This window comes from Pollachius pollachius (assembly GCF_949987615.1).
Source record: "Pollachius pollachius genome assembly, chromosome: 6".
Lineage (NCBI taxonomy): Eukaryota > Metazoa > Chordata > Actinopteri > Gadiformes > Gadidae > Pollachius > Pollachius pollachius.
Genome location: NC_136939.1, coordinates 25414179 through 25442031, shown reverse-complemented (window position 1 = coordinate 25442031; position 27853 = coordinate 25414179). Strand labels below are relative to the sequence as shown.

Below are 27853 nucleotides of genomic sequence, written 5' to 3'. Positions count from 1 at the left end.
TGTAAAGTTCGACACTTACGGTTTTAAGAACGATTTGAAAAATGTTTTTTTTTTTTGTCCTGATGTATGCTGTTCGTAAAGTTCGACATTAACCACTTTAAGGTCGATCGAAGAACGGTTTTGTCGTGATGTCTGACTTTCTTAAAGTTGCGTCTGGAATGGGAAACATTTTATAAAAAGGGATCATTTAATAAGTTATCTTGTATGCATGTGTGCGTTCTCTGGAAACAGCAGTGCATCGATTTCCTGTTGATGGTTTTGATACTCTAAATACTTATTTTGTGAAAATAGGATTATAAGCTTTCAAATTGTGTGTTGTACTGGTTGATTCGTTTTTTCTTAAGATTGCTACAAACAGAAATATATCCCAGTATGCATGTGTAAAATTTAGTATTTTGCATATTGTTGCATCAATATCTTCACCTCTAAAATGTGTGCGACTGTTTTTGTCATTTGTTGTTTGTCATCTTCACTGTGTGTTTAGACCCTAAACTGTTGCCATTATTTATACAATACAACATTTTTATACAGTAAAGTGTTCTGCCATCTGTAAATAAAAAAACAAGTTTAGTAAATGGTTGTCGTTTACTTTCTTTGTATACATTTCAGGTAAGCAATTCAAATAAACATTGATGTACAAGATATAGTGAACGCAGAATATGTGGAAGGCAAACGATAGCGTAACAATGTAAAATTTGAATTGTTTGATCTATTCCCTGTAAACTTTTGCATACTTAGATCTTTACTTCAGAGTAGAGCACAGCTTCAATATTTTGACATGCAATATAGAATGTAACGACCCAAAGCAGGCAAAAACACACACACATACACAAACCTAAACCTAGCTCAATGACAGACACAAACATAAACTTAGCAAATCTGACCTTTTTCTTTAAAATGATAAATGACAATTAGAACCAGAACACCGCAAGGACTGTTCACCACGGCAACGAGACAAACCACAGCCACACGTACAGTCGAGTTTGATAAATCAAGTATTTATTCAATGAAATAATCCGAAAAACAAATCAGTTAAAATAACAGCTGTGCTGAAGGTAAATGAACCGATCCAACCTGATGTGTGTGGGGGGGTCTTTCGTGCTGCTGTCACATGCTTTTTCACAGTACCATCCCGGGGTGGGGGCTGAAAACTTGAGGCCCCAGTGTTCTAACAGTGAAATCGCTTCCAGACACAATAATAATGTCCACCCCCTCTTCCAACCATGATGAACACAGTGGTGGTCGAACTGTAAAATATTCAATTTTCCCCCCACCCAAAGTCAAAACAAAAGTAAGTAGAACTCAAACTTTAGCCAAAGTCGTATGTCTTTTGCGTTCAGCTCGATGAAGTCGAGCTAAGTCGTTTAGCTCGATGAAGTCTTTGTGCCCGTAGCTTTTTTTTTTAAAGGTGACATACTATACCACAAAGTGTGAGTGAGATTAGCAGTTACAAGCCGTTTAAAAAAAATCAGCCTCCAGTGACATTACAAGTGGGCGTGTCCCCCAGATGTGTGCTTGACGGATCAGTCTACAAGCCTAACCAGTGGACTGTAGCAAACGTTGCTTATCTATCCGTCATACATCTAGGTGGACACGCCGACTCTTGATGTCAGAAGAGGCAGATTTTTCAAACGGCTTGTAATGGCTAGTCACACTCACAACAGTAGATTACAAACAACGCGGTTTCATAAATAAGTATTTTATTACGGGCGGCGTTTAGTAAATGTAGCACTCAAAAAAAAGTAATCTACATTCAAATCGTTTGCAAATTGTGTATTTCTTTCCAGTTTATACAATCGTGCTAATTTGTTTTATTTTTGCGGGAGGAGGACGGGGGATGGAAAATGTAGCGTAGCATAACATCACAAGCGCACGGACACACACGATGCGCGCACACACACACACACACACACACACACACACACACACACACACACACAGTGCAAGTTTCCCTACTTACAGTGGTCTTGTACAAATGCTTATTAGAAATACACTTTTACATACATGACGCTTTTGTGTTTGTGACGAGAAACAAACTTCCAGCAAATTCGGAATCGGAATTCAGAAATTTTACAGATTTAAACTCAGTCCTCGCCAGCATTTCAGTTTTTATGTCTGAACACAGTGCCTTTAAATGTGGTCGCTTGCTCAAAAAGTAAGCCCAACAATAAGCCGAAAAAGGGTTAGCCCTAGTTTTATAGATTAACCTACAACACAACATAGAAAGTATCCTTTTAAATCGTTACGTTTATCAATCATACAAGGGGGTTTGATGTGAAACAAACAAAATGCCCCCCCGCGGGTATATATCGTAGCACTAGTTAACAGAAAAAAATGTAGCAAACATATTAGAAATGGTATGAAATCCGAAACAAAAACAATTAAGTTTGTGATATTTTTCTGGTCGTCTAACAAGTGTCAACAAAACCAAAAAAAAAACAAAACATAAAAATAACAAAAACTTTCGGGTCAAACCCGCCTCCTAAATAAGCAAAGTTCGGAACCGTGTCCGAACAACGAACTAATCCACAGTCAGGAAAAACAAATAGTCTTAAAACGAACGTCAACAACTTCAAAACAGACTCTTCACCCTGTTACCGTCTGTCAGACTTTGGTGTCGCCTGATGTCCGTTCAACAAGGGGGGGGGGGGGGGGGGGGGAAGGTGTCGATGAGGGATCGGAAACGCATACATGAATGGATTTTATGGTTAAACTACGTTCACCACCTCTCTCCGATCTCTACAGTCCGTCCCCCCGTTTTTGCGGTGAAATGCACATTTGTCGTACAGGTCCGACGTCGCTCATCTCGAGGCTAACTCCGGAGCGACTTTTCCAATACTTTTTCTGAAGTTTTTCCTCCGATCTTCATTTTTTCCAGATTTTTGTTACGCGGCTCTTGACCTGTCGAACCTCGAACCCGAACTAATTGTTTAAAAGCTGACCGTTTCGGTCGGACACGGGGGGAGCCCCTCCCCCTCCCCCCCGGCGCGAGGGGGGGGGGTGAAAGCACCCGCTCACTGCTTGACCCCGCTCACAAAGTCGGGCCGCCGCGTCTGGATGATCTTGGGCCGGGGGGGGCGGGGCTTGTCGTCGTGGTCGCTGTCGTCAGGGCCCGAGCTGTCGGCGTGGTCGTCCTCGCACACATGCACTACCACGCTTGGGGTGGTGGGCGTGGCCGTGTGGAGCTCGTACTTGTCACCTAGGAGTGGTAGGAGCAGGTTTACATAAAGTCCCTTTAGAGAAGGTTAAGGGTGGAGCAGGTTTACATTAAGGCACTTTAGAGAGGGTGGGACAGGTTTACATTTAGTCACTTTAGAGAAGGGTGGAGCATGAGGCTGCTGGGTACCTAGCGTGAGGATGCTATGTACCTAGCGTGAGGATGCTAGGTACCTAGCGTGAGGACGCTACCTAGCATGGGGATGCTAGGTTTCCTTTATTATTATTATTAGGTGAGTGCTGTATGCAGGGGTCAACTATTGATCTTCTTAAGTTTCTTTCTTTCTTATTCTCTACAAACTTTGGGACCTATCTCATTTTTTCACCTAGAGACTCTTTTCCAATTCTAAAACCTTTTCAGATTTTTAAAATATTTTATACTTTTTAAGATATTGTATTTTTAAAATACTCTTTTTTACAGTGGAAGTCAATGGGAGGACTGCGGAGCCATCCGCCCATTCTTTGACACTTACTACTTCAGACTTCGTAACTTAGTCAATATTTTATCGTGAACCTTAGTTTAAAGGTTTGTCAAATCAACACACTTCTAGAGGCTAAGAGGAGTATCTTCAATAATCTGGAAACAGAATTTCGATTACCTTTATACTTTTTTCAAAATCACAGTTTAAGTTCCATGTCGGCTTGTTTTCAGTTGGTCTCATTGATTTACGCTAAGGTTAGAGCGTGAGGACGCGCTCTAACCTTGTGTTACCTTGTGCAGATTGGGCAGTTTTTCTTTCTCAGTAGGACTACTTTTAGGACGTTCAGGCAGCGTTGCCAGATTGGGTGATTTTTACTGCCCAATTGGACTAGTTTTAATAACGTTAGGCAGGGAAAATTAGCTTTAGGAGAGTACAAACAATTCCGGCTGGTATAAAAAAAATAATGGCGGGATTATTATAATTCTTTCTACAAACATCAATCAATACCATACCACCTTTAATAAGGCATATCGTTTGTGCAGCTATTACCACTATTACTTCAGCTACTACTACGACTTCTACTTCAGCTACTGCTACTACTACCAGTCCATTAATACTATTACTACTACTACAGCTAGTACCACTACTACTACTATCTTCCAGCTTTGACAGTATTACAGTTTAGCTTCCAGCTTTTGTAACAATGTATTTCAGCACTTTGCTTCTTCAGGTAATGTAATTCAGCGTCTGTCAGTTTTCGACTTCCGCTTCAAGGTGCACTGTGCACTGCAATACATTTGAACTTTCAGATATTTCAGTTCAATTGATTTTATATTTCTGCATTTTTAGCAATGCTTTGCGCTTTTCATTCAGCTGTCACTTTATTTGTTTACAACCATTTTCATTTTTTCTTAAATGCTGTGCATGTTTACATTGTTTACTCCATTTAGACTTTCGAACTTTTGCTCAAATCCCTTCACTTGATTTAAGCCATTTAACATATTGAGTGTGTTAGCCTTGTGTTAGCCCGCGGCGGTGGCGCTGCCTACCGGGGCCCAGCTTGGCGATGGCGCAGAGCAGGTCGTAGTTGACCACAGGCCGGGCGTCGGGGGACTGCTCCCAGCCCACAGGGGGCGAGGCCGGCGGGGAGATCAGGAACTGCTTGTCCGGCTTGGGGGGCTCCAGGCGGGGGCCGCCGATGTGGACTGACTGTGGGCGGGGGGGGGAGAGGGGGTTAGCAACGTAAAGAAATGAACAGAATTGCTTCATAGGTTTAGGGGGTTAGCTTTGGCGTTAGCACGGGGATAACAAAACAGATAAGGGAATGCTTAAAGTTTGAGCATTGCTTTAAGGTTGAGGGGGTTAGCGTTAGTGTAGTGGTGTAAAGAAATAGATAAGGAAATACTTAAAAGGTTGAGTACTGCTTAAAAACACTTTAAATGAGAATTTAGAAATGTCCCCTTTAAAAAAAGACACAAAAGGTTCAAATCGAAAGTTATGAACAAAAATGTATTCAGCTGTTCTGGAATTTCTATAAACATTTAATGAATATAACAAAATAAATATATATTTAAACAGGAAAACCCAAAAAAGAAAGGAACTAAATGAAATAAATGAAATCGCGGTCAAAATTCTATTAATTGCACAGCCCTCCCCCACACACACATGCACACAGGCTCTGACCCTTCGGCAGCCCGCTTACGGCCCGCGTCCCATGGCTTGAGCACCACTGTTATAGTGAATGGAACAGACACACATACACACACACACTCTCACCTGGGCGAAGTACAGCCTCATCTCGCGGCCATTGAGGTCGGTCTTGTGGAGGCGGAGCCTAGCCTCGGCCGCGGCGAGAGCGTCCTGGAAGCTGATCCGGACCCTCCGGAATGACCGGAAGTACTGGAACTGGACCTGGGGGTCGAAGGAGCGGAAGAGCCCCTCAAAACGGGCCTGGGGGCAGGGGGGAGAGAGGTAGAGAGAGGGAAGGAAGGGGAGGGGAAGAGAGGGAAGGAAGGAGACAAGGGAGAGATTGGGAGATAAGATGGTTAATTAAGTTAATAAAAAACGACAGAGGATGATTTCATTGAGCGAGGAGGAGGACTGTGCTCTGATCGTGTCACTGAAACGGCAATAAAATAAAACGCGCAATAGAAAATCTCTCTCTCGTCTGATTGGACTCTGGGGCCGGTGAGGCTGCACACCTGTTGCTCGTTGGCCAATCACAGTGGAGCAGTATCTTTCTTCTCTTACATTTTACATTTAGGGTGTTTAGCAGATGCTTTCACCCAGAGCGACTCACAACTGTTCATGCACCCAATCACACACCGACGGCGGAGTTGACACCTCAGGGTGACAGCCAGCTCGTCAGGAGCAGTCAGGGTGAGGCATCTCGCTCAGGGACACCTCGACCCCCAGCTAGGAGGAGCTGGGGATCCAACTAACTAACTAACTTTCAGGTCAACAGTCTACCTGCTCTACCTCCTGAGCTACTGTCGCCCCTCATGTCCTGATCAAATATCAAAACGGGCTGAATCAAACAAATGTTCCAGGAAACTGAAAGGTCTCGTTCTCCCTGGGTGTCTAAAAATAACCACGGCCCCCATCTCACAGATATGGCCGCCAAGAAAGATTCGACCTTGAAGCGGATCTGAATAAAGATTCACACTGTGACCACACACAGACTATATGCGTCCCAACAATCTATAATCTGGGGGGAGGGGTGTGTGTGTGTGTGTGTGTGTGTGTGTGTGTGTGTGACGTGTGTGTGTCACTTGCGTCAGAGAGGGAGCAAAATTGTCTCCCTTATGAAATGATGAAGTATCGTCTAAGATGCTAATTATACACACATTAGACACACAGACACACACAGACACACACACCTAGAAGAAATGAGCCGCGATTGAAAACGGCCACTTCCATCAACCTGCAGCAACTACGGCAACCTGACCTCCAGCCCTCACATACAGACAGACAGACAGACAGACAGACAGACAGACAGACAGACAGACAGACAGACAGACAGAGACAGACAGAGACAGACAGACAGAGAGGGGCAGGGGGGATGGATACCGTCAGAGAGAGTGAAAGACACACACACACACACACAGGGAGAGAGAGAGAGAAACACACACATGGAGAGACACACAGGGAGAGACAGAGAGACCGATAGAGACAGAGACAGACACAGAGTAGACAACAGCAGCCCCTGGAGGTCAGGAGGTCACTGTCATCCAACACCTGACCCATGGAGGTCAAACTGATTCCTTTGGACTCCGACCTCAAGGGTGGAGGATGAGACCACTCCCTCCCCTCCTTCACTCCTCCCTCCCTCCCCCCTCCCGTACCACAACAGAGCAGTGACGACCAATCACGTTGCTCCACCGGAAACATCATCTCTCAATGAATACTGAACCGTACTGATGACGAAGGCTGCACGCGCACACGCAGCCTGACACACAGACACACACACACGTCAAACAAACACACACTGACTGACACAGCGACTGCTCGATACATGTTTGCGGCGCTCCAAAGCGTGTCCGCTTGACGCCCGAGTCACCGCCGACCCAGAGAACACCGCACTGAGTGAGACCAACGGAGAGGACCACATGCAGTCTCTCTCTCTCTCCTCCTCCTCCCTCCATCTGCAAGGTCTCTCTCTCCTCCTCCCTCCATCTGCAAGGTCTCCCTCTCTCTGTCGTTGCTGTGTTTCTGTGTGTGGCTGTCTCTCTCCCTCTCCCTGGTCTAGGTCTCTCTCTCTCTCCCCCCCCCCTCTCTCTCTCTCTCTCTCACCTGGGCGTCGGGGCGGTCGAACAGCTCAGGGGGGGCGGTCGAGGCCACCAGGCAGTAGCGGCTGCATTTGGTCGTTTTGATGTGCATGGCGACGGCAGCTAGGGGCGGGGCTACAGCGTAGCTCCGCCTTCTGTGGCGGGGGGGGTGATGGAGGAGGGGGAGGGGCCGCGGGGTCAGGGGTCGTCGGGGGGGGGCGGGCGCCGTTGCCTTCCCCAGGGTGGCGGTGCGGGCCAGGAAGTGGACGGCGCGCAGTCTTCCTGTATTGGGGAATGCGAAAGGGTCCGCCTCCTCCTCCTCCTTCTCCTTCTTCTTCTTCTTCTTCTCCTTCGTCTCCTCCTTCTTCTCTCCTCCTGTCTCAGTCCGTCTCGCCTGAAGCAGAGGATTCCCGGGTTGTGGTGGGAATCGGGGAACTCGCAGCCCAACCTTCTGTCCACAAACGCTTCCTCTTTCAATTGCTCAAACCGTGTTTCACTCACTGATCGTTTTCCCCCCAAAACGACACCAAAATGGAGAGACGTTTGCACGCGTGTGTGAGTGTGTGTCAGAGCCTGTGATCCTCTCCCTCTCTCTGTCTGTCTGTCTCTCGCCCGCTCTACAGCTGCTTATATGAGCGCGTGCCAGCGGCTGACGCACGAGCCGAGTGCTGCGCTCCCATTGGCTGAGAGCTCTCCCCATTCAGTTTTCCTGAGCTTGCGTGCTGGGGCTTGTTCGCCCTCAGCCAATCAGAGGGAAAAGGGGGCGGGACACACAAAACGACATCGAATAGACTGGATCTCTCTCTCTCTCTCCTTCCCCTGTCTCCTTGTCTCCTCTTAGCCTCCTTAACTCGTCTCCCCCTTCCCTCGTCTCCCACTTGCTCGCTGTGTGTTAATGCAATTGTCTAAACACAGTCTCACACACCAAACTAAACAGTGTGTCTCTCCCCTTCTCTCTCCTTTCTTCCGTCTCTCACGAAACATAGACACTCAGATCTCTCTCTCTCTCTCTCTCTCTCTCTCTCTCTCTCCCCTCCTGTTTGTGTCTGAGGGCGATCGACGGAGCAGGAAAATCAAGGGCAATGGCTTTATGGCCGCATATTTTCCACTTGCTACCCGGCACAGTGTGTCATCACACACACACACACACACACACACACACACACATACACACACACACACACACACACACACACACACACACACAGACTGGTAGAGAAAGAGACACAGGGAGAAGGTAGAGAAACAGAGAGAGAGAGACAAAGATCTGAGTGTATCTTTGTTTCACAAGAAAGGAGAGATGGAAGAAAGGAGAGAGGGGGGCGGGAGAGAGAGAGAATAAATAGTGACACACAGCCCTCATGGAAAGTATGCAGTCTGATAACAGCCTTTTATGAGGTATTAATAGCAGAGAGAGGGCTGTTTGTCAGCTCTCCCCCCTCCCTCTGTGTGTGCGTGTGTGTGTGTGTTCATAATTATTAATTATATTTATTTATTGTGTGTGTTCTCTCCCCATGTGTGTGCTCTCCCTGTGTGTGTGTGTGTTCTCTCCCCCTGTGTGTGTGTGTGTGTGTTCTCCCAGTGTGTCTTCTCTCCTCGTGTATGTGTTGTCCCTGTATGTGTGTGTGTGTTCTCCCAGTGTGTTTGTGTGTGCGTGTGTTCTCTCCCCGTGTATGTGTTCTCCCTGTGTGTGTCTCTCGCTCTCTCCTGCAATGCGTTAAACCCAACGACCACAAACCACACCTGCGTCTGACCGACCACTGTGTGCGTGTCTGCATATGTGTGCGTAATTGTGTTGCGCACACTGCAAAGGTCACAGTGGGCCCCGCGGGGCCCTCACGTCTCTCGGGCCCCAGAGTTTCGTGATGATCGTCCACTTGTCGTCGACGGCAACCGAGGATGCGATACAAGCAGCAAGGGTTCGGTGTCCCACACACACACACACACACACACAACATCATGGTATCAGAGACCTGATATGAAGAAAACTAAGCTATAGTCATGATATAAGATACACATTATCTTATAGTCATGATACAGTCTTGATATAAATCCATTATCTTATAGTCATGGTATGAAGCACATAATCCTAGTCATGACGTAAAGCACATTATCATATACTCATGATATAAGATGCATATAATCTTATAGTCCTGATATTTACCTTCAGACGCTTTTATCCAAAGAGACTTAAAATAAGTTATTTTGTCAGAGGAAAGAGAAACAACAATATATCTCTGTCGGTACAGTAATGCTGTAATCCATTTGGATGGTACGCCGGCACGTGCAAGTTGTAAGTTGCAAATCTCCCATCTTTCTTGCGGCATTTCACTGAGGCCTGCACGCCCCCTTTTGGTCATAGTATCGCGTCGCTTTAGAAAGTAGAGCGATTTCAGTCAGGCTAAACGTACTAGTCGTAAAAAAAAAAAAGGCTGCACCCGTAGAGAGATTTATTTTCTTTGTATTTGTCTCATGTTGGTAATTTTAATGTAGATCTAAATGCTTTCACACACTTAATTACATTGCTACTTTATGCCAGTCACCAATTTACGCATTGCACGGTCTTGCTGTGCTTGCAATACAATGTAAAGTTGTGTTGTTTGTTTTCGAGCTGGTTTGCTAAAGAGGCTCATGTAGCTAACAATAACAATGACTAGCCAATGAGAAACAGGGAAATATACTACGACGAAAAGGGGACGTGCCTCCACAAATGCTGCAAGAAAGCTGGGGGTATACAACTTATGACTTGTACGTACCAGCGTACCATCCAAATGGATAACAGCATAAGGATGTTCACAGAATCAAGAGGCAAGCAATAACTATCACTAGGTTAACCATTTCCCTGTATACAACACAGATAGCTAGGATGAGACGCTACATGATGATGTCAGTGGGGTATACTACGAACCTCGCTGAACATACCCAGGATTTCTTGGGTAAGCCTGGATCGCCAGAGACGCAACTCGCGATCAGAGTTAAATGGTACTAGGAAACTCACTTAGGATTCGATTAGTCGAGCCAGGTTTTCCGCTTTAGGTTCAACGCGCGTTCCCGTGAAAGGGGCGTTCGTCGCATCATTTTACTTACCTTTACAAACTGGATAGAACAAGAGCAGTCTATTTCACTCAAGAGGAAAAGATAGTCATAATGAACTCCTATGAGGAGTTCACAAATAAGATAACAGCTAGGGGCAACACAATTGCACATAAATTAACGTTTAAATATGCCGAATTGTGATATTATGGGTTATTATTGTTCAGATGATTTAGCTAAACTAGCTAACAGCTGCTAACGTCAGCAGTCTCTTGTTGCCATAGCAACATTAAACATTGACATGGACTAATGAGCTGTAAAAAGAGATGCAGAATCAAGCTGTATTGTAAATACAGATGATATACTTTGAATTTTAGCACAAAATACAAGTAAACCTATAGGAAATAATTAGTTTAATTTGCAATATTTGCCATTGAATTTATTGTAATCTTTTAATTAATTTATTGTTTGCTGAGGTGATAACTATTTCGTAGGTATAATTTGTGTGTAGCTTTAATTTCTGTGTAAATGTGTTACTTTTACTGTAGTTTTCAAATGGCTGTGTATAGTGGTGTCTTGAGCATTTTCAGGTATTGTCACAAAGATCTGACTTTTTTGCATTGAAAAACACTAGTGCCATAATCAAAACATGACAAAGCCATTAGTGTAGTTACGCTCGTGAACGTTTAGTTCAATATGAACTAATCTTTTATCTTGTACATTTTTCTGTGGTTTTGAGTTATTTCCCCATCCAATGATAAATGCTTTCCCTCTGTCCAGCCCAGACAGGTTCAGGGCAAGTCCAGCTGGTCAGTTCAGGGAGAGAGCCAGACCAATGCAGGCAGCCCAAAGACTGCACCACTTGAGAGGGAAAAGGCTGTAGATAGTGAGGAGTCAGCCTTCACTGCACCAAAGTTTGGCTGTTGAGTCTCCTCTAGTATGGTGAGTTTATCATTCTTTGTTTTATGAAATTATACTTAATTTGTGAAGATTAGAGACTTAATGTATCCATGTCCCTCTCAGGTTGACCACTTGACATGTGAGAGCCTGAGGAGTTGTTCCCCCTCCGTCCATTTTCAAGGACTTGCTCTCTTACTGCCTCTACTTCACCACTTTTTTGCTACTGAGATGCCTCTGATTTGTTGAGTATGTCATGTGTCTTATAATGTTAAATAAATTCATACTTAATTTGTGATGATGACTTAATGTTTCCATGTCTCTTTTAGGTTGACCACCCTATATATGAGAGCCTAAGTAGTTGTTTTCCCTCTGTCCCCTTTTGAGGACCTGCTTTGTCTCCATCATTCACTGGGCCACTTTTGGGTTCCTGAGTATGTGTATGTTTAAAAGTTTATGTGAAGAAACATACTATATGTGATAAAATGACAATTGGTAATTCATAAATGTCTCTTTATATTCTCTGCTACCATCATCTCCGTCAAACAGGTTTTCCTGACCTGCTAGAAGTTCTTCTATGATGCTTGAGAGAGAGAGCTTTCTTTACTTTGTGAGTTTATTATGCAACTTGTTTTGTCTCAGATTGAAACAAAAGGTTTGATTATGATTATTTCCTGGTTGAAGATTTTCATATTGATTATTTTAATTTCAAACATCTGCATATCTTTTAAGTTCAATTAACAGTTATGCAGGTAGGCCTTACGGCCCTTTTGAGACTTACGTCATCTTTCATGACAGAGCTGCGCACGCTGATCTAACCCGAAACATTTAGCTGAAAACCTGCTCCCGAACAGGTTTGGCTGAGAGCATAAGTAACCATGGTGATACAGCGACCCTAAAAGAGATAGATTTTGGTGTCACAGCTAACCCAGGCTTTGAGCGCAACATACCTCGCTAACACACTAATCGAGGTTCGTAGTACAGGGCACTGGTTCTCAGCAGCCTCACCTGGTCTGGCTGCACACCAGCCTCAAACAGGCTGCACACCTGTTGCACGTTGACGACCAATCACACTACAGCAGTCTCTTTCTTCTCTTACATTTAACATTCAGGGCGTTAATCATACGCTTTTATCCAGAGAGACTTATGCTGCGTTCACACCAAAAGGCACATTTGTCGCCCGTTCTCGTTGTCGCCCAAGTTTTGTCGCGGGACTAATCATAATCTGTCGTTTTGTCAGGCGAATTTGTCGCGCCACATCTTTTGCCCGCCAACTGTGCTTCATGCCATTTCATTCTCAACCATGGCCGAGATAACCACTATTGCATGTCTTTACCTGTTGTGGAAGAGGGAGACGTCGGAGAACCCGACGCAGCCTATTCATAATATTGTAATGACCACGGAAGAGGCAGTGAAAGAAGTATTGATTAGACAGCGATTTATTAGATACCTAATAAACCGTTGAAACACACAAGACCAGTAACCATAGCAACGCCGGTAAACAAACCCCGCGAAGCCCAATCCCTACAAGAGCTCCCCGCGCTACGGCCATCCGGAGGCACACAGAGCTTTTGGCCGTGATATTACCTATAACATGATATTATATTATATACTATTATATATAGAGCTCCGGGAGTCGCAAACGGCAACAATCACTTTCTCCTCCATGCTGTGGTTCACCCCGGACTGCACTGCATGAAACGATTGGCCGGTTGAACGCTGATTGGCTGTTACGTTACGCACGTCACTCATTGGCCACGCTGTTGAATGCTGATTGGCTATCATCACGCGAAAGTTGCGGCAAAGTTTAAATATTTCAACTCAAGCGAAAGTGTCGCGCTGCAAATCCACGTGAAAGCGCTCGCCCGTGCCGGGCAAAAGTGTCGCGCTGCAAATCAAATCTTGTCCCAGGTTTTCTCTAGCGAAAAATTCGCCCGATTCGCGTCTCTACGTTGACTTTGTATGGAATCATGTCGCCCCTTCGCGTTTGGGGTGAATGCACATTTACAATAAATCCATTTGTCAGAAGAAAGAAACAACAATATATCGCTGTCGGTACAGGAAGGATGTTCATAGAACCAAGTGGCAAGCACTAACAATCACTATAGTATCCCATAGTCATGATATAAAGCACATTATTCTATAGTCATGATATCAAGCACATTGTCCTATAGTCAAGACATTAAGCGCATTATCTTATAGTCACAAATCAAAGCACATCCTAAACACTGACGCACCAATGACTAAACACCCATTTCCTATTCCTGTCGGTTATTAACCCTCCCTCTTAACAACAGTTTCTTGTTAGATCTCAGGCCCCCCCCCCCCCCCAGGTCAGAACCATGGACTCTGACCTGTACAGAGGAGGACACATTCAGAGACAGAGATTAGTTTAGCCCCGCCACAAGCGTCATCAAAGTGGCCTAAAGCAGCCTGAACGCCACCAGGGATTAACTAAGGAGATGAGGGAGGAGGAGACTAGGGAAGAGGAGACTAGGGCCTAAAGCAGCCTGAGTGGCCACTAGCGATTAACTCAGGAGGATACGAGGGAGGAGGAGACTAGGCAAGAGGAGACTAGGGCCTAAAGTAGCCTGAACGCCACAAGAAATTAACCAAGGAGACTAGGGAGGAGGAGACTAGGGCCTAAAGCGGCCCGGGAACGCCACTAGTGATTAACTAAGGAGACGAGGGAGGAGGAGACTAGGGAAGAGGTGACTAGGGAGGAGGAGACGTGGGAGGAGGAGACTAGAGAAGAGGGGACTAGGGCCTTAAGCAGACCGGGAACGTCACTAGCAATTAACTAAGGAGACTAGGGAAGAGGGGACTAGTGCCTAAAGCAGACCAGGAACACCACTAGCAATTAACTAAGGAGACTAGGGAAGAGGGGACTAGTGCCTAAAGCAGACCAGGAACACCACTAGCAATTAACTAAGGAGACTAGGGAAGGAGACTAGGGAAGAGAAGACGAGGGCCTAAACCAGACCAGGAACACCACTAGCAATTAACTAAGGAGACTAGGGAAGGAGACTAGGGAAGAGAAGACGAGGGCCTAAACCAGACCAGGAACACCACTAGCAATTAACTAAGGAGACTAGGGAAGGAGACTAGGGAAGAGAAGACGAGGGCCTAAACCAGACCAGGAACACCACTAGCAATTAGCCGCCGTCCACAACGTGAGAGGTGGCAGATCTTCAGTTGAATCCCTCTGTTCCGACGCCACAACAAAGACTGAACCAAGATTAGATTCGTACACAACTTCACTTTGATACATTTCCATTACATACACACACACACACACACACACACACATAACTAGACCTCCATCAAAACCCACCTGTTCCGATCGGTCGTATCCCACTTAACTCCACCTACCAGCCAATTTAATGAATATGTTGCATGTGTTTTGTTTTCACTACATTTGCCCCTTTTACATTGTTTGTCTTACCTGCAAGGCGACGTTAAGAGTTTTGAAAGGCGCCCTTAAATAAAATGAATTATTATTTTTATTATTAGTGCTGCTACTTACAACCTGTTTTTCTGTCAATTAAGCTTAAAATAATTGATTGATAGATTAGTCAAGAACAGGGTTTCCCAACCAAACCATGCCATTTGCTGATCTTTACAAACAGTTTACTGTGACTTCGTTCCCTGCCCCTATGAACCAAACGAGCCATGTCCCCCTTTGTTCCAGCATCCATCAGGCTGTTGACTAAACAGTAATGGCGCGTTTCCACCGGAGGGTGCGGGTCGGTTCGGTGCGCAAAGGTGCGGCACAGATCGCGTTTCCACCGCCAAAAGTGGGCGTGACCCGGACTGAGCCGTATTGAGCCGTACTCTTCTCGCAGTTGGGGTACTGAGACCCCTGAGAGGGTGCCGGCAAGTTCGGGCTACACACGCTATCCGTTGATTGGTCGACAGAATCGCACTTCCGTGCGACAGGGGGATAATAACAAACAAACACAGTAGGCTACCCGCGAGGTATTTTTGGACGGCGAAAGTTAAGCCACAAATTAAGTTCCCTCATGGAAAAAATAAAGTTCTTTGAAGTGTGTGTAGGAGGGAGGGGGGAAGGGGGAGAGAGAGTCAAAGATGGGACCAGGTGAAGGGGGGGGGGGGATACAGCAGCAGTCCTCACTTTTAGCGTTAAACACACACACATACACACACAAACACACACACACACACGCACACAGTCAGACACACAACGTGCAGGTGTCTCTGCGGTGGGCGACCGAATGAGTAATGTTCCAGAAAAAAAACACACAAGTTAGGGACTGTGCTAGGATGGAAACTGTGTGTGTGTGTGTGTCTTTATGTGTGTGGATGTGTCTTTATGAGTGTGTGCTTCATGTGTGTTTGTCTTCGTCCGAGTTCATAATAGTGTGTGTGTCTTTATTTATGTGTATCTTTGTGTGTTCATAATAGTGTGTGTGTGTATTTATGTATGTGTATCTTTATGTGTGTGTGTGCGTCTGTGTGTGTCTCTATTTGTGTGTGTGTGTGTCTTTATATGTGTCTATCTGTTGTGTGTGTGTGTCTTTATGTGTGCTTGTGTGTGTGTGTTCATACTAGTGTGTGTGTCTTTATGTGTGTGTTGGCCCATGCGCTCATCTAAGTGTTGTTTGTGTGCGTTGAACATTACCGCGTGAGAATGTGTATTGTAGGTGCTAATCATCTCCAGGGCCCACATCGTCTTCCAGCTGGTGTGTGTGTGTGTGTGTGTATGTGTGTTTGTGTGTCCTCAGCGTTGCATTTTTTCCACTCATGTTTTGGTTTCATCTTCCTATTTTTTTTTTCCATTCCCTTACCCAGATAGCCACACAGACACACAGAAACACACGCACACACGCACACACACACAGGGAAGACTCTCCCACGCACACCTATGTGGGTTATTTTATATTAGGAGACGAAAGAGGAGAAGAGGGAATGGGATGGGTTTCAAACACACACACACACACACACACACACACACACACACGTTCCTTAGCATTCCTGCTAACTATCCCTTTTTACGAAATGTGGCCTTAATTCCCATGAATGGAAAAAAACAAACATGAATGGGACTTTCTGGAAGAAAAAAATCGGAAAAAACCCGAACTATCACGCGAGGAGCGGCCACTGACGGTGTATTGAGAACAAGGTTGTGAATCATTCAGGGAAGTGTAACATTCCGACTCAAACGGACAAGAGTATGTCGGTTAACGGTGGGAACGGAAAAATATCGGAAATTCTCCCGAAAAACTACGAAAAGAAATTGGCTGTGATTAGCCAATGGTGAGTAAACTGTACCAGCTTACTGGCCATGGCTTCTGCAGATTAGCACCATTGGTAAGATCTGATTTATAATACATGTCACTAGAATCATCTGGCCCTATTGTGATTTGGTTGCAATGAACTAAAGTCACACAAACACACACCTAAACAACACTTGAAAGCAGACACAAGCACACTGTGTGTGTGAGACAGAGAGAGAGACAGAAAGGCGAGAGACAGAGAAACGTTGAGAGAGAGAGAGAAATAGAGAGAGAGAGATAGAGAGAGAGAGAGAGATCTGAGTGTCTCTGTTTCGCAAGAAACGAGAGACGGAAGAAAGGAGAAAGAAGGGGAGAGACACACTGTGTTTAGTTTGGTGTGTGAGACTGTGTTTGATAATTGCATTAACACACAGCGAGCGAGTGGGAGACGAGGGAAGGGGGAGACGAGTTAAGGAGGCTAAGAGGAGACAAAGAGACAGGGGAAGGACAATATGCAGAATCACCCTTTCCATGAGGGGACTTCGGCCGCTTGCGTTGGAGCCTTTAACCTTCAGGGTCAGCATGAGTCAGCACGTCTGCGGCTAATCGATAGCACGGCCGCGCTATCACACATGCTATCACATCGTTAGGGGCCAGTGGATCAGGAACAGAGCAGTATAACCCCACAATTGCTTTATGAGGGAAACACTGCATCCTAAACCCGCCTATCAGAGGAGGCACTGACCTTAACGAAGAACAATTATCATTAACTAATACGATAGGGCGAATATCAGACATGCTGGATTATCAACAATAGCATTATCTCTGTGTAAATGTTGCCATTGCAAAATGGTGTGTGTGTGTGTGTGTGTGTGTGTGTGTGTGTGTGTGTGTGTGTGTGTGTGTGTGTGTGTGTGTGTGTGTGTCTCACTGTTTATTGGTCGATAGTGTTAACGTTAACGTTGCGTTAACGATTTAAACCCTGAAACGATCATCATGTCGGCGCTCCTGTTGAATGGTATTCAGGAGGCCCCGCCCCTGTCAGCTGGAGATGATGAAAATACCAGTAAATGGCCCCGCCCTACACAAATAGTGTGTGTAGTGAGAACCAGCCAAGCATCCACACACATGCAAAAGTGCATATGAAAACACACACACACAAATACAGTGTGTCTAAACACAGACACACAAATATGACAGACACACACACACACACACACACATACACAGAATCATGAACACAGACACACATGATTATCATGAACACACACACACACACACACACACACAATCATGAACACAGACACATCAGTGTCATGGACATATACACACACGCACACACACCCACACACAATCAGGAACACAGACACACACAGCAGTATCATAAACACAGACACACACACACAGAATCATGAACACAGACACACATCAGTATCATGAACACAGACACACACATACACTGTGTCTAAACACAATCACAAAATCATGACACACACATATCAGTATCATGAACACAGACATACACTGTGTGTTTAATTGTGTCTTTCACAAGTATTGTGAACGCAGACACACACACATACTGTGTGTCAAAACAGTCTCATACACAAACTGAAAGTTCACAAACAGAAGTAGCCATGACAGGACAAAAATACCCCACCCACACACCATGTCATGTGACCCAGTGAACAACTTTTTCCCTGTGGTCACCTGAGAGTCCACTCACACACACACACGGTCCTGGGTCAGTGAAATGTTGAATTCCACAACTGACTTTGCATAATATGTTTCCACTGTTTAACTTTCCACTGTCTAATTGCAGAAAACACACAAACAAACACACACCTTTCCCCCCAGACACATGAACAGGAAACACACACACACACACTGTGTGTCTTAACACACACACACACACACACACACAACTAAACAATCATGAACAGAGACACACTCAAACCTTGTCATGGAAACATGACACACACAAACTAAATAGTATTATAAACTAAGACACATACAAAGTGTGTCTACCCACCCACCCACACCCACACACACACACACACATCATTATCTACACATTCTCTTCAGCTCGCGTCAATCCCCGACAACAATAGGCCAACCTTTTCGTTGTTTATCTCCTAAACAAGACCGTAGAGAACTCAACCCGTGGGGACCTTAGGAAGGAGCCAGCGATCCCTCACATCCTCCCTCCTGGGTCCGTAGGGGGAGCAATCCCGACACACGCGGGAATCGATTCTACTTCCGTGTTTGCGTTTGCACACCGGCTCTGTCAGGGATTAGCCAATTAAGCATGCCAATTAACGGACCCAATTAAGGAACGCAAAGCGCCCGCCTGGTCTCAACAGAGTGGAGTCAATGTCGCCTTGCGTTAAAGATCCCATATCATGTTTTTTTGCTAATAATTGCATTTGGGGGTACTTCTAGAATAGGGATACATGCCTGAATGTTAGAAATATCCCTTATTATTCTCACACTGTTCATTTCTGCAAAAAACAATTTCAAGAGACATGATACAAAAACGTTCTGTTTTGTATCATGTCTCTTTTAGGCCCGCCTCCCCGAGTAGCCCAGTCTGCTGTGATTGGTCAGCATGCCCACTCTGCGATTGGTCGAACGTTGGCGCGAGCGTCAGCATACTTACACCCCCCTGAGAAGTTTCAAACATTTGGGGTAGCCGGGGGCGGGATTCTGCACTGCACAGTCTGATGTCACACTGGTACGGATGTGAAGTTTGAACTCAAATTAGCTTTTTTCACACACTTATTGAGGGGTGTTCTCGGTGGGCGCAAAGACTCCTTAGGAGACGTAAAACATGTATACATGTGTCATATAACAGTCTAAAGCCAAGGGAAAGTTGAAAAAGCATGATTTGACCCCTTTTAGACCACTCTATGTTTATTTGTGGAGGAGGGTTTATGATCCAGTGTATCACATCCGATACGCAGATCCCTGTATCAACGGGCTATAAGAATACCCTTTGAGTTGTGTTTGTGGTCTATTGTGTTACCGCATTCTACAGAAAAGTATCTGGTTTGGAGATTTTTCTCGATTTACATTTTATAATCAGGGCGTTTAGCAGACGCTTGCATCCAAAGCGACTTGCAATAAGTCCATTGGTCAGAAGAAAGAGAAACAACAATATATTGCTTACGGTACAGTAAGGATGTTCATAGAACCAAGTTCCAAGCAATAACAATCACTAGGTTAACCCATTCCCCGTATACAACAGAGATAGCTAGGATAAGATGCTACACAATGCTAGTACTATAACAATAGTTTAGTGTGTTTAGTTTAGTGTGTACTATAACAAACAATAAGTAATTATTATTATTACCAGGACGTACAACATACAATAAGTGCGTACATTAAGTGCCAGGACATACAAACATACAATAAGTGCGTACATTAAGTGCCAGGACGTACAACATACAATAAGTGTGCACATTAAGTGCCAGGACGTATAAACATACATAAGTGCGTACATACCTAATTGTTTATGAATCACTTCTCTGTATTTAGAGTCTTTGCTTTCTGCATTCACAAACACACAAAGGTCAGTGTCTAGCAGAGCTATTTAAAAAATATATAACAAATGCGACAATCAAAAAACATGTGATCCACACCGACGGCGGAGTCGACCCCTCAGGGCGACAGCCAGCTGGTCAGGAGCAATCAGGTTGAAGCCTCTCGCTCAGGGACACCTCCACACTCAGCTACGAGGAGCCGGGATCAACTAGCAACCTTTCGGTTACCAGCGAACCCGCTCTACCTCTTGAGCTATTGCCGCCCAACAACGATATAAAACATCAGTTTTAACTAGTTTACACCAGATAAACCTTAAGCCAACCATACAATCCAGCAGCCAGCACCTTTCTGTGGGAGACGGGCCCGAATCTTGACAACAGCGATGTCAACATCAACATCGAAGCCGTCAACGCCGGCGCCTCTCACCTTCACACCGCTGTCGTCGAACAGGTCCACGGCGACCTTGCAGGCGATGAGCGCGTTGGGGAGGTCGGTGAACTGCACGGCCACCGTCGCCTCCTCCGTGGTCCGCGTGGACTTCTGCATCGCTGCACGGATTGTTCTTTTTGTTGTTATCACAGATCCACAGGCCTGCGAACGACAAAGACAGTGAATGGTAAATAGACTGCATTTATACTGCGCTTTCCTATCCAGTGACCACTCAAAGCACTTAACAATATTGCCTAACATTCACCCATTCATGCACTCATTCACACACGATATATACACACACACACACTGTATATACATATATCCTATGACACACACACGTATATACATATATCCTATGATATACACACACACACAAACACCGTATATACATATAAAATATGATACACACACACACACACAAACGTATATGCAAATATTCTATGACACACACAAACACACCGTACATACATATATCCTATGACACACACACACACAAACAATATACATACCGATGGTTCAATGTGATGCCAGAGGTCTCAGAGTAGCGTATACATTAAAAAAAAGAGAAACTGGGTAGAAATCAGAGCTTAGTTGGAGAAAAACGACGAATGAAGTCTAGTCAGAGGAAGAGGATGCTGACACCAGGCTACTACTAATACTATAAAAAAAATACGCCCGGAAAGACCCTAAAACGTCGCAGTTCGCGGAAGAAAAACCTCGCTGATAGATCGGGTGGAAACGAGGGACGCACTGGATCGGTATGTTTGTTTTAATGCTCAAATATTGGCATTGTAACGGGAATAAATGGTCTCTAAAGAGCTCCAGAGGGGGATATTGTTGCTCGCTAAGGCCCGAGAGATGCGGATAAAGGAGGTGACGTATTCGGGACAGCTGATGCACGTTTCCGGTACTGACCGGAAATGAATGAGTTTTCCTCCGGCGATTGGACACTTTATTTTTTATAATTTACACTTGCAAAGTCAATGGTAATATATATTTATGATAATGAATTAATAATAATTCATAATAATTAATTAATAATAATGATAAATAAACCGAACGATGCAGATAAAGCAGCTGACGTAGGCTGGACAGCTGATGCGCGTTTCTGTTGTAGACCGGTACACGTGGGTCTCCCTCCCGCAATTGTATTATTATTATTTTTTTACACTCTATGATCTACACTTGAAAACTTGTATAATAATATATTAAAAATAATTCATTTATAATAATGATCAGTAAAATCGAATTGTTAAGCATAGATACTATGAGACAAGACACTTCGCTGCAATTCTCATATATATTTCAAAATTCTTTTTTTGTTTTTTTCTGCCACCATAATCACGTGACACCATCTGATTGTTAATTATACATTAATAACTGATTTACAAGTCAGTATGAAGTGTGTCAACTCTTCTAATAAATATACAACCACGGAATTAAGAGGACACGGTTATCATTGATCTGGGATGGCATATTTTATTCATTATCAGTAAATACGAGTATTTAATTAATGTGCATTCAGAATTACATTGGATTACTTTTGTTTCTTTTATAATAATTATCCTAACGGCTCAAGACGGAAGGGTTAGTTAAGTTGAGACTCAACACGCCCCCTTGTGGCTACATGCCGTGTCAAATTATTAAGTTTGAACACTGATTGAACACTGACAACCTATGCAAATGTAGTGGGTCTCCTGTTTATTGGTTTGCATTTGTAATTGATCTGTGTGTGTGTGTGTGTGTGTGTGTGTGTGTGTGTGTGTGTGTGTGTGAGTGTGTGAATGATTGATTGCGTGAGAGAGAGAGTGAGAGAGTGAGAGAGAGAGAGAGAGAGAGAGAGAGAGAGAGAGAGAGAGAGAGAGAGAGAGAGAGCGAGAGAGAATGTATAGGTGTGTGTGTGTGTGTGAGTGGACATGAAGGTGTGTGTGTTGTGTGTGAGAAAGAGAAAGTCAGCGAGAGAGAGAGAGACAGAGAGAGAGAGAGAGAGGGAGAGAGTATGTGTGCATTGCTTGCGTGTCAAAGAACCAGGCTATTGGCTGCTTGGGGACCTTTGACCTCCGAGCGCTGCTGCTGGACCCAGTGGGGGGGGGGGGGGGGGGGGGGGGGGGGGGTGGTTAAGCTCCTGGTCATGTGGAGATCAGCCTCCTTCTAATCCTCCCTGCCTAGAGAGAGAGAATGAACGAGGGGGATAGGGGGGTGGGAAGTGGAGAGAGAGAGAGAGAGAGGGAGAGAGAGAGAGCGAGAGAGAGCGAGAGGGAGAGGGAGGGAGAGAGAGAGCGAGAGAGAGAGCGCGAGTGACAAGGAGAGAGAAAGAGGGAGAGAGGGGGCAGAGGGACAGCTAAAAAAATCAAAAGGTAGAGGTAGATTCTACTTAGCCTGCAGAGTGCAGAGCAGCTCAGAGCGCCCTATAGTTCTTAGCGCCTAAAAGGGGTGTGCTTGTGTTCTCACACTAACTTTCTGTGTAAAACATAAGTTCTTTCCCTTTTACTACTCAGATTATCGTTCTACATTCCGCGGCCTCGTTCGCAAACGTCGGACTCACAAGACGGAATTCGGACGGATCTTAAAGCCCCTTCGGAAACTCTAAGCACGTTTTGTACGCAAGTTTCCGAACTTTGCCTGGTACTGAACCGATTCTTTCTTTGGAAAATCTACTCACGTTTTGTGCGCAAATTTCCAAACTTTCTCTGAAATTGGACCAAAACTTTCTTCGGAAACTCAAGAAGTTTTGTATGCACGTTTCTGAAGTCTCTCTGGAATTGGACCAACAACATAGCTCGGCAACATAGCTCAGTTTGACCCCGGACACATCATGGAGCTGATACCCAACCCGGGTTTCCATGGCGACCCGGGTTTCTGCCCTGACTCGGACTCCAAGGTAGGAGGAGACCGAGGAGGAGAGGAGGGGGAGGAGGCCGAGGAGGAGGAGGAGGAGGAAGAGGAGGAGGTCGACTTCGCAGAGGAGGTCGGAGAAGATGCCTTGCTCATGGGCGGCGATGAGGAGGGAGGGTCGGATGAGGAAGGCGGCTGGGACTCGACGGGGGAGACCGCGGTACCTCCTCCCTCAGACGGAGAGCTGGAGGAGGACGATGAGGAGGAGTGGGGAGGTGCACCAGTGGCGGTGGAGCAAGGGGAGGAAGGGTGGATGGAAGGGGTGGAGGTCCCCGAGGAAAAGAGGGAGGAGTGGGAGGAGGGAGAGGGAGTGCGAGAGGTGGGGTTCGTCCATGAACAGACACAGGTTCAGGGAGAGAGAGAGAGTGAAAGAGAGAGTGATAGTGAGAGAGAGGGGAGTGTCGGAGAGAGAGTTTGCCGAGAGTTTTCAGAGCCTCAACTCGACCCACGTCCACCGATCGACGAAGACCTTAAGGAGGAAGAAGACTGTGGAGAAGACGAAAGCAATACAACAGAACCGAGCCGACTCCTGATTGGCTCGGTCGCCGATGAGGTCCCATCTGAGTCTGAGAAGCTCAGAGTCCTACCCGACAGTGACCAAACCACCAACACCGACGGAGACGCCGTTTGCGTCGCAAACTCCGCGCACTCGCACAATGCTGGGGTCGAACCCGTCCAACCCACAGAGGGTGCCGGGCGAAATATCCGGGATGCCGTAATGACCTGTGCAGTCGTCGACGTCCTCGCCGAATCGAGTACGGATGCCGCGTCCGTTCTTGACGAGGAACGGGAGATCGGCGAGAGAGCTGCGCTGATGGATCAGCGGACAGGACAAGTAGAGTTCGGGAACGACGTCTCAGAATTGCAACCGCCGATCGAAGGGGGAGAGAGTCAGCCAAAGGTGGGAGCGGGAGTGAGTGAGTCGATGGAGGAAGTGAGAGAGTGTCAACTGATGGTGGGAGTGAGACAGTGTCACCCCACGATGGGAGGAGTGGATGAGAGTGGAGCATGGGTAGAGGAGCAACAACCGAGGACGGAGGGAGAGATGGGGCAGAGGACCGGAGCAAAGAAGGAGGAGAAGAAGGAGGAGGAGGAGGATCGACAGGTGGAGGTTAATACCCTCAGCGACACAGAGGGAGAGGTAAATTGGACCAGACAGCGGGCGGATAATGAGGTTAAGGAGGCGATGGCAGGTGGGAGAGAGGAAGAGGAACAGTCCGGGACAGAAGGTTCAGGGATGGGCGATCGGGAGGCTCCGACCTTGAGCCAAGACACTACCATGCCGGGTTTGCCCGATGTTAAGACGCCTCGGAAGTCGACAGGGGCGGGGAGGGAAGGCCTAACTGGAGATGGTCGTGGGGAGGGTGAGTATCTTTGCACACACACACTCTCTTTGTCTCTGTCTCTGTCTCTGTCTCACTCTCTCTCTCTCTCTCTCTCTCTCTCTCTCTCTCTCCCTCCCTCCCCCTCTCCCTCTCCCCTCTCTTACTCCCTCTCCCCATCTACCCCAAACATCAGATGACTGTCTCAAGCTAATTTTTGTTTCTGTTATCTGCCCCGTATTCAAATAAACTCTCTGTGTGTCTCTCCACGTAGGGAGAAGCATCGCGGAGGAGGCGGTCACGATGGAGCGAGTACCAGGTGATGTACAGCAGGCGGTGAAACCAGATGTTCCAAGCACCAAGCCCCTGCCTGCAGAAGGAGACGAAGGTACACAACCGCTGGGTGGGAGGGTGAAGGAGGTGGAGAGTAAGAAGGACAACAGGGTCCAGGCAGAGGGGGAGATGGAGGGAGTGGCAGGGGATGAGAGGCAGGCGGTGGATCCAGAAGTTGGGGTTCCCTGCTCCATGCCCCGGCCTGCAGAAGGAGACGGAGGCAGAGACGCATCCATCGATGTGGGGAGTGAGGAGGGGAGCAACAGACCGGGGGTCCGGTATGCAGAGGGGGAGATGGACGGAGGAGAGCTGGAGAAGGAGACAGAGCCTGTGACGGTCCTTGACGACGAGATCGAGACCACAGAGGAGGCGGGAAGCCCTCCAGAGCTCGATCAGACGAAGCTGGAAGAGATCAGAGCCTCGGCTGAGGAGACGGTTGCTGGGGGCGACCATCACACCGCTTCAGCTGAGGTGACGGTTGCCGGGGGCGACCATCACACCGCCTCGGCTGAGGCAACGGTTGCCGGGGGCGACCATCACACCGCCTCGGCTGCGGAGACGGTTGCCGGGGGCGACCATCACACCGCCTCGGCTGAGGAGACAACGGTTGCCAGGGGCGACCATCACACTGCCTCGGCTGAGGCAACGGTTGCCGGGGGCGACCATCACACCGCCTCGGCTGCGGAGACGGTTGCCGGGGGCGACCATCACACCGCCTCGGCTGAGGAGACAACGGTTGCCAGGGGCGACCATCACACTGCCTCGGCTGAGGCAACGGTTGCCGGGGGCGACCATCACACCGCCTTGGCTGCGGAGACGGTTGCCAGGGGCGACCATCACACCGCCTCGGCTGAGGAGACAACGGTTGCCAGGGGCGACCATCACACCGCCTCGGCTGAGGAGACAACGGTTGCCAGGGGCGACCATCACACCGCCTCGGCTGAGGAGACAACGATTGCAAGGGGCAACCATCAGACCGCCTCAGCTGAAGAGACGGTTGCCTGGGGCGACTATCGCATCGCATCAGTTGAGACAACAGTTGCCGAGGGCGACCGTCACCCAGCCGACAACGCCGTCAAAGATGGAGTGAAAGACGAGGAAAGAGAGGAGGAGGAGAAACAGCAGGAGGCGATCAGAGCACAGGAGGAGGAGCTGGAGAGGAGAGACAAGGAGCTCAAGGACATCATGGAGAACGGTATCCGGAGTTTGGACAGACTAAAGACCCCCGCCCCGATCAGAAGGGAGTCAGGCAGCCGCAGGGGGTCCGGCAAGGTGCTGGCCCCCCTGAGGAATGACACCGACTGGATCAAGCAAGACCAGCGCTCCCAAGAGGCGAACGAGGAGGAGCCAAAGGAGGAGAGGGAGGAGGTGAGGGGCCTCGGGAGGGAGAGGGAAACCCCAGAGCCCCGAGACCGAGCGAAGGATGGTGGCACTCCCAAGGGCCCGGCGAGAGGCCCCGGAGAGCAGAAGGTAAGGTATCTACACACACTCTCTGTCCACCTCCCCACTCTCTCTCTCTCTCTCTCTCTCTCTCTCTCTCTCTCTCTCTCTCTCTCTCTCTCTCCCTCTCTCTCTCTCTCTCTCTCTCTCTCTCTCTCTCTCACCCCCTCTCTCTCCCTCTCCCCTATCTCTACTCCTCTCTCTCCCTGTCTCTCCCTCTCCCCATATCTCTACTCCTCTCTTTTCCACTCCCCCTATCTCTCTCCTTCTCCCCCCTCTCTCCTCTCGCTCTCACACTCGCTCTCTCTCTCCCTCTCCCTCTCCGTCTCCCCCTATCTCCCCCAAACATCAGATGACTGTCCCAAGCTCATTCATGTTTCTGTATATATCCTCCATTCAAATAAACCTTCAAATACGATAAACGGGACTGGGTGCCAAAGCTGCCTAAAGACGTGTAGAGCAGCTAGCTGCAGATTGTACACCAAAAAATGACAGACAATACTTTCAAGATGTCGTCACGTAAGAACTGTCCACAGCCCGGGTAAAGAAAGCTAAGGCCACTACGTTAGAAATGTGGAAGGAGGCTGCCTCTGTAATACCAGACTTACTTAAAACATAATATTCCTTTCAGTGTAGGGCTTAACCTAAATGGAGGGAGGGAGGGGAGGGAATGGGGGAGAATAACGGAGTGGAGGGAGGGAGGAAAGTAAGTAAGTAAAATGTATTCATAAGGCACATTTAAAAACAGTTCATGGTGCAAAAATGGCATATAAAAGAACACATACAAGATATATAGACAGTACATGAATACATAAAAAATAACTGCATATCACAAAAGGGGAAGAAAGGCCAGGGAGAAGAGGAGTGTTCTGCCTAGATTAAAAAATGTTGGCGGAAGGAAAAAATGTTTAATTGAAGGCGGCAGTTCGTTCCAAAGGCGGGGCACAGCCACAGCAAAAGCCCTGTCACCCCTCTGTTTTAATCTAGTGCGTGGAACGTGCAGGAGACCCATGCTACATGATCTAAGGGACCTGGGCGCTGAGTGGTGATGGATGAGCTCTACTATGTAGGGCGGGCAAGGCCATTTAGGGCTTTAAAAACCATATGAAGGGTTTTAAAATGAATTCTGTGTTGGATGGGCAACCAGTGGAGGGATGCTAGGATGGGGGTTATATGATCCCGTTTTCTGGATCCAGTCAGCAGCCTTGCTGTGGAGTTCTGGACCAGCTGAAGGCAAGAGAGGAGTGATTGAGGGAGTCCTAGGTAAAGGGAGTTGCAGTAATCCAGCCGTGATGTGATGAAGGCGTGTATCACTTTTT

General features: G+C 46.9%; 1 protein-coding gene across 2 annotated transcripts; it reads right to left on the bottom strand.

Moving 5' to 3' along the window:
* Positions 1–977: 977 nt before the first annotated feature.
* Positions 978–21382, bottom strand: rcan1b (regulator of calcineurin 1b). Of its 2 annotated transcripts, XM_079738106.1 has the most exons (5): positions 21054–21382; positions 20539–20703; positions 5415–5588; positions 4688–4847; positions 978–3199 (listed from the first exon to the last, which is right to left on the bottom strand). In XM_079738106.1, the coding sequence occupies exons 2-5, from the start codon at positions 20656–20658 to the stop codon at positions 3015–3017; spliced, it is 639 nt and encodes a 212-aa protein (XP_079594232.1). In that variant the 5' UTR covers positions 20659–20703; positions 21054–21382; the 3' UTR covers positions 978–3014. The 2 variants fall into 2 exon arrangements, with proteins under 2 accessions (XP_079594232.1, XP_079594233.1); XM_079738107.1 differs by lacking the exons at positions 20539–20703; positions 21054–21382 and adding an exon at positions 7431–7983.
* Between the last annotated feature and the right edge of the window lie 6471 nt (positions 21383–27853).

Coding starts and splice junctions, on each gene's coding strand:
- rcan1b (XM_079738106.1), bottom strand. CDS start 20,658: ATGCAGAAGTCCACGCGGACCACGGAGGAGGCGACGGTGGCCGTGCAG. Junction 5,589..20,538: donor TCGACGACAGCGGTGTGAAG/GTGAGAGGCGCC, acceptor CCCTGCCCCCAG/GCCCGTTTTGAGGGGCTCTT. Junction 3,200..4,687: donor CATCGCCAAGCTGGGCCCCG/GTAGGCAGCGCC, acceptor TACCACTCCTAG/GTGACAAGTACGAGCTCCAC.